The 14,955-nt window shown below is 40.4% G+C and overlaps 1 protein-coding gene across 3 annotated transcripts in view; it reads right to left on the bottom strand.

Moving 5' to 3' along the window:
• Positions 1-14,745, bottom strand: part of BICD1 (BICD cargo adaptor 1) — a 196,842-nt gene extending 182,097 nt beyond the window's left edge. For all 3 annotated transcript variants that reach the window (XM_060165194.1, XM_060165196.1, XM_060165195.1), the window contains exon 1: positions 14,181-14,745. In XM_060165194.1, coding sequence (XP_060021177.1) covers positions 14,181-14,393 — 213 coding nt within the window. In that variant the 5' untranslated portion in view covers positions 14,394-14,745. The remainder of the gene's footprint in view (positions 1-14,180) is intronic.
• Positions 14,746-14,955: the final 210 nt, after the last annotated feature.

The raw sequence follows: 14,955 nt of genomic DNA on the forward strand, positions 1-14,955 counted from the left end.
TTTTCTAAGTTGATTGGTAGAAAAGTGAAAACTCACTATTATTTAATTTGCATTCACTGACTACCAATATCGAGCATCTTTTTACACATGTTTATTGATTATTTGCAAACCCTCTTCTGTTTGTCTTATAGTCTGTCCCCTTTTTCTATGGCATTATTGTTGTTTTCAATCAACTCAGGGTAGCTATATACTAGGGATAATAATCCTTTGTAAATCAATCATGTTGCTTTTTCTTTTTCCCAATCTGTTGTCTGTATTCCACTCTGGTTTGTGGTGCCTACCTCAGTTTTCAAAAAAATTTCTATGTAACCAAATGTGTCAGGCTTGCCTTTTGATTCTAAGTTTTATATCTTGCTTAGGAAGATTTCCTCCACACTGACATTTAATAAATGTTCCCAGGGATTTTCTCCTAATTAGAGTTCATTCTTTCATGATCCATTAAATCCTTGATATTCTGGTGTAAAGTTAATGGAAAGTGAAGGGATAAAAGATGAGAAAGAAAAGTATACAAGGAGAAAAAGAGACTGGAGAAGTCTTACTTTTTAATGTTAAACAGGGAGTTTTAAATGTGATGCTGGATTGCTGAATTTTTACTCCATATTGTTAATATTAGATTATAAAGGGGAAAAACCTCAAATAGTTTTGACTTGAAAATATAATTAAGCTATAAACATAAGGAGAAAATTATTGATTTAAAACTATCTGAACACAAATAACACTATAAAGGTTTTTTTTTTAAGAAGAGGAAGAATTACATTTTTCATAATATGAAAAATGAAAAAATATAAGTTGATAAAAAGAAATGAATTCCAGCTTAGGTAATATTTCATCTGAGCCTTTTCCATAAAAGTTTTAAATTTTACAGGAGTATGATATTATTTATTATTAAATAGACCAGTTAATTGGGAATTAGTGCAGAAATTTATTTTTCCCATGACTCTGGTAAGAACAAAATAACCAAGGGCAGAATTTTTATAGAGCTACAGGTAATAAAGGCACTCAAGGCAAAAGCGTTGACGTACTGCTTACATCTAAAGGTTCTTGCTTTTATTCAGATGTAGCCTCTGAGCATTCTTACTAAGAAGTCAATTCATTCATGCATTTTAAAGGCTAGTTTTATATTTTTTCTAGCATTTTTCATTGTTCCCAGCAGAAGGGTTAGTCAGAGGTCCTAGACCACTGTAGTCAGAATCCAAAGCCAAAAATCACTGTTTTCAAACATAAAGTTAATGATATTACTCTCCTGCTTTGACACTGTCGATGCTTTTCCCATGGTATATAGATCAAGCTCCTTAGCAGTCCCACAAGTGGCCTGACCCCGTTGCAGAGGCATAAGGGAGATACTCGTAGAAAAGCAGCAAAATGGAGGTTGAAGCTGAATCAATGGCAACTGAGAGAAAAGACAAGAGAGGAGGAAAACAGCCATGAGTCCTAAACAGCAAAGGCAACGAGCGAGGAAATATTGTCTAGTATGGACAGAGCTCAACATGCGGGGTCTGGTCGACAGGTTAGAATCTATGTCAAGACCTCAGGGCCTGTGGCTCTCAGAGCCGAGGGAGTCAGGAATCAGAGGGTGGGTGAGCGATGAGGGCTCTCAGGAGCAGAAGCAGCCCAGCCACACGGAAGGACAGTGGCACTGAGGACCCTCACTGAAGGGGCAACTAGGCAACCTGGTCACAATGGGGTAAGACTGGGAAGCTGCCACTCTCCAATTCACATAGAGGCCAGGAGGCTAAAACAAACGCGAAAACACACCAAACGGGGCACAGGAGCAGCAGAGACTTCCAGACCCCTTGTTAGGTGGAGGTACTCCTCATCTTGTCATTGGGACCTGGCGCTCAGGGGCAAAGCCTTCCCAGGCAGACGTCGCCATGGTCAGCCACGCCGGAGCCGAGGTGGGGGAACCGACAAGCCTCCTTCCAAGGCCCTTCATCGCCTCTCCCCAAACCATCTCCCACCCGTCATCCCATTTCAAATGCCACCTGCAACAACACAGATGCTGAAGAGCAACGATCGCTGCAATCCTCCCTCCTTTGCAGGCTGTTTCTTCTTCCTGAAGGACTCTGCCCCTCATCTGCCTGGAAAATCCCTCCTTGTTCTCCATGCCCCTTCACACGTCGCCCTGATCAGAAACTTTTCTCTGATTGCTCTGAGTTTGCTGCCCTCCACTTTGGTGTCCTATCAAGCACAGCCAACACATTATTATTTTTACTATTTTGTTATTATGATGAATTATTATCACCATCACATCCATCATTTATCGGGTGCTTACTAGGTGTCAGGGACTGCATTAAATGCTTTAGATGGATTAGTAACTATGTTACTAATAGTTACTATATAGTTACTATCTATAGTTACTATCTCCCTCCATTTCACAGAGGAGGAAAGTGAGATTCGTAGGGTTTTAAGTATTAGCCTAAGATCACAGAGTTACTAACCAAATTCAAATACAGTTTGTTCTGACTCAAAAACCCATGATCTTTCCAATAAAACACCTTAATCACATTTGTTCATGTCTTTTGCCTCTAACAGCGGATAACTTACTTAAAAATAAAGACCACGTTTTCCTCATTTTTGTACACCCAGCATAAACTTGGCATATAACTGATGCTCTCTAACTATTTAATACATGAATGAATGAATGCATGAATGACCAGCATCCATTCCAGTCCCTCAGGAACTAGAATATCAACTGTGGCACAGAACCAGTAATACAATGTTAAACTGTCCTTACGTCACGTTAGACTAAGGTCTACTAAATGGCTCATATCGTCCAGAATAAGGGACAGAGTAGAAGAAAGTTAAGTAAAGATTATGGTTCAAGGACCCAGGCAAGTCAACACAGTATCTTTTTTAGTAAACTGATTTAATTGGTCAAACAAATGCTTACTTTTAAAACAGGTAGTCTAGTTCAACCTCTTTTCAAAATAACTGTCTTAATTACTTCACCTTTTTCTTCCAGCCTAAATGAATGCAATACCACAGACATCTCTTACACACTCGCTGTGGGGGAGGCAGGGAGAAGCATGTGACAAATCTCATGAGCTACCAGGTTAATTTGATCTCCTTCTCCCTGAAGGAGGTTACAGTCTCCTTGAATGTACACACATGTGGGGGAAAAAAGGCGTAGGACACGGTCTCCTGTTCTCAAATCCTCCAAAAGTTTCCCCTATCATTCAAGAGTAAAAGCCACAGTCCTGGTAACAATTTAAAAGCTGCTGCATCACTGACACCCATTCCCTTTCTGACCTCATCTACTATTCACACCCCACCCCAACCCCTCCAGCCACGCAGCCTCTTTGCCCGTCCCTCTCAAGGACGCTTTCTCTGATCCCTCCCCACTTCACAGGCCATCTCCCCCCTTTCACGCTCTATTTTTCTCTATAGCATTTAGGACCATCTAACATTCTATTTCACTTATTCATTTTGTTTATTGTCTCCCCTTCCATTCTCCCACAGAATGTAAGCTTCATGAGCATGGATATTCCTGTTGGGTTTTGTCTCTGCTGTATTCTCAGCACCTAGATCTGTGCCTAACACATAGGAGGTATTGAATATATTGTTTTTGTAAGAAAGAATGAGTGAACCTTAGTTAGCTTTATGCAATGACCTACCTGTTCACGATATTTACTTTGGTGTCCATATTTCTAAATCACATTAGCATCACAAATTAAAATGCAACTTAAAAAGTTTTCATTTGGAATTGATCAATGATGACAGTTCTTAGCATTGTCATTTCCTGAAATGTCTTACTATAACCATTGTCTAAAAGTGTAATTGTGGGGCTTCCTTGGTGGCGCAGTGGTTAAGAATTCGCCTTCCAATGCAGGGCACACGGGTTCGATTCCTGGTCAGGGAACTAGATCTCACACACATGCCACAACTAAGGAGCCCACCAGCCGCAACTAAGGAGCACATGTGCCACAATTAAAGGAGCCGGCAAGCCTCAACTAAGGAGCCCCCTTTCCGCAACTAAGACCCAGCGCAACCAAAATAAATAAATAATTTTTTTTAAAAAAGGGTCCTAGTTCTAAATTATTTTAAAATATTAACGAAAGGGGTTTTTGATGTTCAGATCATTAGAATGAGATCATTAAACCATAGTTAATTGTGAATCACCAACACTAATAACATTTATCAACTTAAAAATATAATCCAAAGGGCCAACAATTTTAAAGCATTTATAATTAGTTTTCAAGTGTGTTATATCCTTTTTTCTCTCCCTCTAGTGGTTGCTTTTTCTTCCTAATTATATTTCCTTGAGGTTTGGAGCTTAAAGGCTCAGCACACATACCAGCATTAGCAGAAATAATGTCAGATTATGATTTAAAGGGGGGAAAATGGCCATGTATGCCAAAAAGATAATCTGTAAGATGGTGGTGTCTTCAGTTCATCAAAAGAAGCCATGTACAAGATTACACTTATCCTGTCTCCATCTAATTACCTCACATGGAGGTCAACTTCAAAAAATCTCCTAAAACTATCTAGAGAATGGCAATCAGTGACGCTTATCAACAAAGCACATTCATGTTATAATATAAACCTCTTTCAATTTCAAAAATTGATGGCTAAGAGCTCTTCAGCAGTGGCATTTGATTCCACATTAGTCTGCAGTATGCCAGGAGAAAAACAAAGACCCATCATTCTGAACCTTCTATTTACAGACCCACACCAAACTGCGCAACAAAACATTCTTAAGGAAATTGCTACTGTTACTGTGTACTTCCCATAAATGTAAACAGGTTTCTTTTTTTCATTTCTAAATATAAAGATAGAAACATACCAGATAAATACTACATTTTAGTGTAGTGCTTTTTCTCCATAAAATAATATTTGAAAACAGTAAGCATGTATAACCAAAAGAACAAGTGATGATAACCCCAGAAGTTAAAGATCAATCCATCAAAGTAATTCTTTTCTAATATTCTATTTATGAATTTGTAAAGCTGGCATAAACAACTGCAAACAGAATAGAGCAACAAAACAGACACAACAAAGGAGACAAATAACTTTTAAAGGAAGCTTCAAACAACCCTGAAGGATCGAAAATTATATACTTTTAGCATGCATCTTAATTGTCTAACATAGTTAAGTTTTTCTGTTTTTTTGTTTTCTTTAACATCTTTATTGGAGTATAACTGCTTTACAATGGCGTGTTAGTTTCTGCTTTATAACAAAGTGAATCAGTTATACATATACATATATCCCCATACCTCTTCCCTCTTGCGTCTCCCTCCCTCCCTCCCACCCTCCCTACCCCACCCCTCTAGGTGGTCACAAAGCACCCAGCTGTTCTCCCTGTGCTATGCAGCTGCTTCCCACTAGCTATCTATTTTACATTTTAACATAGTTAAGTTTTTGATGACATTTGTTGGTTTTCTGAAAGGCTTTCCCAAGTGTCTTCATTTATAGAAAACAGAGAAGTAAAATGACTGTGCCATTGAGGTTTACATACCTCATGGCTCATGACTTCCCAGCTTTTCTTACAAACACTTCTATTCCTATGGAGTCATTTACTCCTAGAGTTGGAAGTTTCTAGGAGAGAGGCTCTCAGCCCTAGTTGCACCTATGAGGGAAGTGGGGTTAATATACTGAAGCCCCTCTCCACCTCCAATGACTGTTTGAATTGCCTCAGGGTGGGGTCCAGGCAGCAGTATTTTTATAAATCACCCAGCTGATCCTAATGAGTAATCTGTATTGAAAGTCACCTCTTCAAAAAGAAGACCTCAGAGGGATCTAAGCTCTGCACAAATACTTCTGATGTCCAGTTCCAAAATCTCATGTGAAGAATCTAAAGGCAATACACTACTTTATGGATGGTCATTTTTCAAATGAATGGTGATTTTTTTTTATTTTCCTTTTTTTATTAAGGTATAATTGATTTACAATATTATATTAGTTCTCAGGTGTATAACATAGTGATTCAAAACTTTTACAGATCATACTCCATTTAAAGTTATTATAAAATATTGGCTATATTCCCTGTGCTGCACAATATATTCTTGTAGCTTATTTATTTTATACATAGTAGTTTGTACTTCTTAATCCCTATCCCTGTCTTGCCCCTCCCCATTTCCTTCTCTCCACTAGTAACCACTAGTTTGTACTCTATACCTGTGAGTCTGTTTCTGTTTTGATACATTCATTCATTTATTTTATTTTTTAGATTCCACATATAAATGATAACATTCAGTATCTGTCTTTCTCTGTCTGACTTATTTCACTAAGCATAACACCCTTCAGGTCCATCCATGTTGTTGCAAAAGCAAAATTTCATTCTTTTTTATGGCTGAGTAGTATTCCATTGTACCACATCTTCTTTATATGAATGGTTATTTTTACAGGGCATGGTCACCCACCATTTCCCCTAACAACTACCAACAGAGTTCCACAATCTTTGTACTTGTCCCTCTTCCTAAAAAATCACTTCCCTCAATCTCCACATGACTGGCTCGTTCTCATCATTCAGGTCTGGGCTCAGACGTCACCTCCTGGGAGAGGCTTTTTCCTGATCATGCTTTCCCCAGCCAGCCCCCATCTCTTCACTCGTGGCATTTCTCACATCTGACACGCGTGTGTGCTTTCTGACTATCTCCCCGTAAGCTCCATTCAGGCAGCTCCATCTTGTCTGTCTTGCTCAACCTTTTATCTTCAGCAAGCAGCATAGTGTCAACATAGCAGCCACTCAGAAAAACTTTTGAATGAATAAATGTAACAGAACAAGAAGTAATGGACATGCCTCTGATGAAGGCTGTGTTTAAAGAAAAAGAAGTAATGGACAATCTAAAGCAAAAAAAAAAAAATTCTGATTGGTTATATAATGTAAAATAGTTGACAATGTAGATTAAAAATATAGGACTAATAAAAATTATGGGTGGTTTTAATTTTCTTCATACCTTTGTATACTTTATTGTCTTCAATAAAAGTAAATTATCTTTACAATTACAACCAAAATAGTATAATAATAAAAATAATTTTTTATGGAAAGTTAAAAACAAAAAAACTCAACTGTCACAGGGCAAAGATGGGCTAACATAATGAGGCCCAACTGCCTGCATCATCCTGGCTTCTCCCCAAGACCCAGCATGGACAGGATGTGGCCACACTGCAGGACCAGCTCTTGCCGGCCCTGGAAACCAGCCACCTATTATGGTGTCCACGTAGGTCTGACACCAGCCAAGTAGACAAGGAATCAAAATCGCTTCCAGTTCACCCATAAAACTTCCCATCTTTTCCCTTGGTATATCACAGGCCTGCCATGGGCCAACCAAACAAATCCCATCAGTTTCTTTCACACACACCTACACTAGTTTTCTCTCTCACAGGGCCACCCAAGCTATCCTGAGGGCAGACCCTGGGCCACCTCCCCACCTCTCCTGGTCTCCAGTGCCGACCACACTCCCTGAGGCTCTCTGGTTTTCTTCCCTAATCAGTCCCATTTGCTTCACACTTGAAACGCCAGGGCCTTAAAAATACAGCCCTGTCCTAGAAATATCTGTATTTTGAAAGGATATACTATTAAATTAAAAATGTCGGGCTTCCCTGGTGGCGCAGTGGTTGAGAGTCCGCCTGCCGATGCAGGGCACGCGGGTTCGTGCCCCGGTCTGGGAGGATCCCACGTGCTGCGGAGCGGCTGGGCCCATGAGCCGTGGCCGCTGAGCCTGTGCGTCCGGAGCCTGTGCTCCGCGGCAGGAGAGGCCACAGCAGTGAGAGGCCCGCATACCGCAAAAAAAAAAAAAAAAAAAATGTCACGTTACAGAGTAATACGCACGGCATGAGTCCATTTTTATAAAAACTAAAGAATAAGAACAACAAAGAAGCGTGCATATGGATTCACATGTTTAAAGTTATTTAAAACAAGTATAAGAGAATACGCACCAAAGTATTAGCAATAGAGACAGAACTGGGAGGAGAGGAAGGGGAAACTATTTATTTGTCTATGCTTTTATCCAACTGGGACTGTTGCCACAAATTGTCATAATTACACAATGGTAATTTCTTTTTTTTTTTTTTGCGGTACGCGGGCCTCTCACTGTTGTGGCCTCTCCCGTTGCAAAGCACAGGCTCCGGACGCGCAGGCTCAGCGGCCATGGCTCACGGGCCCAGCTGCTCCGCGGCATGTGGGATCTTCCCGGACCGGGGCACGAACCCGTGTCCCCTGCATCGGCAGGCGGACTCTCAACCACTGCGCCACCAGGGAAGCCCCACAATGGTAATTGCCCTTTAAAGGGCAATCAAACTCTTGCGGCCAAAAAAAGAAAGAAAAAAGTAAAAGTGGTAATGTACTCTCAAGTATCAGTCAGTGGGAGGTGAGTGACGTTGCTTCCAGCACCCCTAACCCTAGAGGTCTGCAAGGGCTGGTTTTCCTCACTGTGCCAGGCCAGCTTCTTGACCATTGTTTATGAGTTTATACATCTCTCAATTCAGAATGCAAACGGGATTCCCTGGCGGCGCAGTGGTTAAGAATCCGCCTGCCAATGCAGGGGACGTGGGTTCAAGCCCCGGTCCGGGAAGATCCCATATGCCACGGAGCAACTAGGTCCGTGCACCACAACTACTGAGCCTGCACTCTAGAGCCCGCAAGCCACAACTACTGAAGCCCACATGCCTAGAGCCCATACTCCACAACAAGAGAAGCCACCGCAATGAGAAGCCCGCACACCGCAAGGAAGAGTAGCCCCCGGTCACCACAACTGAAAGTCCGCGCACAGCAACGAAAACCCAACAGAGCCAAAAATAAATAAATAAATAAATAAAAGAAAAAAGAATGCAAACAAACTGTGAAAACATCATTAAACTGTTCATATATTCCATATTCTGGAAATGAGGTTTGAATAAAATGACAACCAATTGCACCAATTATTCATTTGTCTTATTAAACTGAGAGTTTTTTATCATGCAACTTATTCCTCCCCTTAAAAGAAAACATGAACTTAAAAACCTCATATAACTCAGGCATCAACTTTACCCTCTGAAACTGCTCTTTCCCCCTAGAACCTTCCTTTGTGAATGGAACCACCTTCTAATCCATCCTGATATTCTCAAATCTACTCTCTTCCTCACATTCCACACCCAGTCACATCCAACACCGCATTCCACCCTACACCTCCTAAACAGCCCTCAGGTTTGTCCTCCCCTCACTACTCCTACTGTCTCTGCACAGCTCCAATCCACCCTCTACGACCAATACCATGACCTTTTAACTGCATGTTGACTGAGGTGTTTGAGCATGTCAGGGTACTAAGGTGCAAAGAAAGTGGGCTTCTTCCTGAACCAGGTTTCACCACTTTGCTTTGTGGCCTTGAGAAGGACCCATAGTCTCTCTAAGACCAAGTTTTCTCTTCTGTATGATGCAAGCCATATCTACCTTGTAGAAGGATTGCTATAAGAATTACCGATAAGGCATACAAAGTGCCTAGTCCTAAATGGGGCTGTATACATAGTTCAATGCTTTATTACTTTAATTATTTTCTTATCTGTAAAAAAAGGCAATAAGCCTCTGAGTTACTTTGAAGATTAAACGATAAAATGTAAGGCACCAAACACAGTTACTGTTTCCTTTCATTTCCTTTTAATGGTTCCCCATCCCTAAGACAAAATACGGCCACTGCCACTTTCCCAATTTCATCTCCTGCTACTTCTCCTTTAGCATAATGAATTTTTTTTGTATGTTTTTTTTTTGGCCATGCCATGCGGCATGCAGGATCTTCCCCGACCAGGGATCAAACCTGTGTCCCCTGCATTAGGGAGCACAGAGTCTTAATCACTGGAGAGCCAGGGAAGTCTAGCATAATGAATTAGGTGCACAGTCAGACTATGCACCGCTTCATGCCCTTCTCTTCTTCAAAGCCATGTTTACAAGTAAAATCTTAGGTGTAAGAAAGTCTTTTCTATATATTTCAACATGCAAGTTAATTATCATATTTTTAAATTTGGAATGCAATATCCATAAAGTACAAGTGTATTTATTGGGAAGATAGGGAAGAATATTTGTAAGCATAAAATTCTGAAAAAAATCTTCAAACCATGGCTGCTGTACATGTTCATGCAAATATGATTAATGTGATGAGAGATTATAAAATCTTGCTAAATGGTATCTGAGAAATAACTTTGCCAGGGATGAAACCTTGAGTTGAAATAAAAAGGAAAAATGGTACAAGTTAGAGAAACTGGGTCAAAAAAAAATATGACTAAAGTGATTATGCTTGTTTGTTGAGGTTGCTTATAAACACTTTCCAAAAGTATATGTCCATATACTTTAGATGTTTTAATTAATTTGATAATAAATGTGATAAGTATAACATGTCTTCTTTAAAAACAACAAGAGATAAAAATACTAGCTTAGATAGATAAATACAATGTTAACTTTCTCTATGTTTATTCATAGACTGGAAAAGAAATATGGGGGGGTTCCTCATATGATTTTATGATTTAGAATTTACAAAGAGAAGAGAAACTAACAATCTTTCTAAGCATAAGAGGAAAAAAATTAGTTCTGTTTAAAGATGAATTCAGGTAAATGGCTTTTGTCAGGTCCCTAATGTGACAATCTCTAAAAGTATGTAAGTTCAGTGTTTATTTCTTGAATGATTTAACTATAGTCCTGAAAAAGCATCAAGTTGGCTCTAAGACGAAAAGCTGCTCTGTGTCCACAAAGTGCTTCCTCAGCAGCTGGTGTCTATCCTTAGCATCAGGTTGAGAAAATGAGCAAGGAAATGAGTTGAAGATTCTTAGTAGACAGTCCACTGTATCCCAGCTGCAAAACTTTTCTAAAGTTGTCACATGGATGTGTTTTCTAAAATGTTACCAGGAATGCTGAATCATTTCTTTCTAAGGGGATCTTTTAAAACTTTACTACATTCTAAATTTAAAACATTTTTAAAACAAAAAACAAAACAAAAACCTTAAATTCTAGGTTTTTTTTTTTAATGAATGTTTATTTTTAAGTTTCAAATTATCGTAGAGAAGACTCTTCTTCAAACACTATTTTGGCTTGGGTGACAGGCACAGTGCTGATTTACACATATCCCAAACATACAATCAGCCAGGCCCTGAACATAACTGGGCATGGGTGCCCCCCAGGCCACTGAAAAGCAAGCATTATTCATGAAATCATAAAGCCGTGATTAAATATTCTAGTGGACATGTGCTTTGTCCAGCTCCCCAAAGATAATGAAAAGGAGAACATTATGATGATCTCAGAAGTCATTCTTTTCACATCATTAGTACTTTCCTTTCAAGTGTGTTCTTTCAGAATTACAGTAGTCATGTAGGCACCGGGCAGAGCCCTAATGATATGAGGCCAAGCCAAAGAGCAATCCAGACTTAGGGAAGAAAATAACTAGAAAAAAATTAATGAATTCATCATCTTGATTCTACACATCTTCAGCAATACTGCTCACCTGCATTATTGTCAGAGCTGTATACAGCCTGGGAAGGAGGGCAGCAGCATTGCTGGGTGCTGACTCTTGAAAACAACATGACCTTAGAGACAGCCGTGTCGCGACACTGCAAATTACTAACGTCCAGCTTGGACTTAGCACAGTATTTTTCTGTTGACATTCCCATAAACTGGTCCAATTACTTTTAAATGAATCATATCTGTTGAAACAGCCTGGAAATAAACCAAAGATTTTATACTTGGTTTTATAGTATAGAGCAAGAACATCACTTCCTATATATACCTGCAAATGAACAAAACTTCCTTTTGAAAAATCAGAGCGCTAACAAAACGCGTTTTTCAAAAATGGCTTCTATATGATATCATCACTGCAATATCTTAGTTCGCACAATTATTTTGGATTTACTTTTCAAACAGGAAACATTACTGAGACTGATTTAGCTCATTTAAATAATACTCCCAACTAAAGTATACATCATGTTTAAAGGATCAAAATCACAGGTCTCACTATCAAATAATCAATATAATGATTTTTTTATTACCTTAAAATACATTTTTATATAATAGTATAAGCCAGTTCATTGAGAACATAAAATTAAATTATATTTATGCCAAATGCAACTCAAAATACATATGTAAACAAGTATCATCTGGCGAAAATAATCCTGATAAACTTCTATTAACCTCCTGCTGTACAGAACAAAATACACCTCACTGTTTTACAGAAAAAAATTATAATTGGTATTTGCATTATTCTCTATTAAGAAAACACTGTTACACCATTCTTACGAAACATTTTTTGTCATTTTTCCTATTACTGCTGATGAAAGTAATACAGGTAGTGTTTAATACTAATCACTTCCTATACTCCTCAATTTTCTTAGTCTTTCTCCGACACTAACCAATATGCACTAGTGAATGCTTGATAAAGTATATCTTCTTCCAGTATAAATTTATTCTTTCATAAAATACTTATTGTATGCTCACTATGTGCTGGGCTTTGTGTTAAAGACTTTGGATGCAATATAAATTAAGACAGATTCCTTGCCTTAAGAGCTCATGGTCTAGTGAAGGCAAAAGACAATTGCATTAAGGTTTACTATGCACGATGAATACAATGACACAGAAAAACCCTAGTAGGGTTGTTTGAATCAAGCAGGAAGGACAGTTAACAGTTAAAGTCCATTTCATTAAATTAAGTCTACCATCTTTATCAAGGAGGTGGTAGCTAACACTGCCTGGTTTGCACTTCCTTGTCTTGGTAAAGCAGTGTTGATAAGTGTAGACAACATCAAAACATCTCTGAAAATTACCATCACCTTCCTGACTTCACAAGGTTTAGCATCACTGAATTCAAACATACCAGCTTAAGACCTAATCTAAGTTGGAAAATACCATAAAGTCCAGCTGTAGTTAATAGACGTGTACATGGTAAAACAAAACAAAACAACAACAAAATGAACTAGAAAGGTACAGCCTAACGCACAAAAAATCAGATTTCTAATTGGGGTTTTCACCATATGTTTATTTTCTGGCATCTAGGCATCAGAATAAAAATAAGACATACCTGAAACTATAAATGCTTACCATATTACGTACTAAATTAGAAGGCAAATTGATTAGATCTGTCATAAATCATGTTTTTTAAATGTAATAACACAAGACACCCCTTGAAAAACTGTTTAACTACATTATAAGAATAAAAACGTGTATAGAGCAAATTAGAAATAATATTTTAAATGCCAATATGCACCTAAAAATAAAGACATGCCACATAGAAAAGCGGTGTGTACATTTACATTTATGCTACCCATAGTACCCCAGGAACTGGGTAAAAGAGACTGAGTTCCTTCAACAATATGTATATTCTTCTAAATTTTTGATATTCACTACTTATTTTCTTCTAATACATTAGCCAGTCTTTAAAAGAAGCCAAATACCAAAAGATCAAAGAGGACAAGTGTTATATATACATGGCCAATTTGTGACATTCTGGTTTTATACATACAGTCATTTCAAACAGAAGAGCCTTACGTGAAATGCACGGCTACCCACGCATCTGATATATACCATTCTTTCACACCATTTGTAGGGGAATTAAATTTTCCCTGTTCAGGGTGACCTTTTAAGACTTTGGGCATGGCCCACCCTCACTCAGAGGTGAAATCAAGGCAGCAGCAACACCCAGCAGTACAGTTGTTTTTCTCCTGCTGCCGGATGACAAGAATAACTAAAGACAAGGAGAATGAAGATTGCTCAAGTCTTTGTCAAATGGGATTGGCAAGGAGTTCTCCTAATGACAGTTCCCAATCTCATCAAGGAGTGGTTATGTTCAGCAGAAGGCTGAGGTACCATAGGTTCTACAACCTGAAACCGTGGGTCCTCAACACAAACCCACTCATCGACTTTGTGGATTATGGGATTGTTACTGAAACCTGGACGTGATATAACAGCAGTTTTGAGAAGTTTGATTTATGCATTCCAGCCCAGCTGAATGTCGCCTTAGAGTGCTGAGGCTTGAGGACTCTTATGAATCTCCCTCCCGCACAGCCTGAACAGCCATCGCCTCCCAAATTCCAGCTTATACATTCATTTCCTGGGCAAATTCTCTCTTGGGGGTAAAACAATGAACTCTTTCAATCTTCTCTTATCTACAAAGAGCTCTAAGACGAAGAAACAGTCCTTTCAATAGCATCCTTTCCGACTTCTTTATAAATGATGAGTGGGAGTTGAGGGAGGGGGACCGGGCAGAGCAAGGAAGAGGTGACAGGCAACTCACCTCTTTCAGCTGCTCCAGCTCCTGTCTGAGGCTGTCATACTCAGCCTCCAGCTCGTCATACTGCTGTTTGAGGGTCAGCTTCTCTTCCAGTACCACCAGCCCGTACTCGGCCGCCTGGATCTTCTCGTGGGTCGTCTCCGTGAGCTCCTTGGTCAGCCTCTCTATCTCGGTCTTATAATGGTCCACAGTCTGCAATACCTCTTCCGCGGCCATAGCCCCGGCGGATGGAGGCAGGAGGGGGTAACGGGGTGTGGGAGATGGATGCAAAGCAGGCGGGGGAAGGGAAAAGGAACTAAGGAGGGAAGGATGAAAATGGAAAAGAAACGTGTAGCTGGATGTACGAGCAGAGCAATGCCCCGGTTGCCCCTCCGGCAGCCGCGGCTACACCGCCTGAGAAACCGGCGAGAAATGCAACATGGAGAATGCAGGGGAGAGGATCAGGGGCGAGGCGGCAGCTGCTGCGGCATGTGTCCTCCGGGCCGGCCCCTGCGTGCGGTCAACAGCCGTGCGGCATGGCCAGGCTGTGGCGGCCGGAGGCTGCGAGGGGCTCCGATTCTGCTTATTCAGAGACGCACAGCCGCCATGTCTCCGGGCAGCGTCACTGCAGTCTCCTCGGGCCCCGCGCTCCGGCTCGCCGCGCCCGCCCGCTCCACCTGCTCCGTCCGGCCGCGCTGCAGCGGGTGCGGAATGATGCAGCGTCGGCCCTCTCCCTCCCTCCGCGCCTGGCCGGGGCTCCGAACGGGGGGCGGGGAGGCGGACGGAGTCGGCGCGGGGG

The sequence above is a fragment of the Lagenorhynchus albirostris genome, chromosome 11 (genome assembly GCF_949774975.1).
Source record: "Lagenorhynchus albirostris chromosome 11, mLagAlb1.1, whole genome shotgun sequence".
NCBI lineage: Eukaryota > Metazoa > Chordata > Mammalia > Artiodactyla > Delphinidae > Lagenorhynchus > Lagenorhynchus albirostris.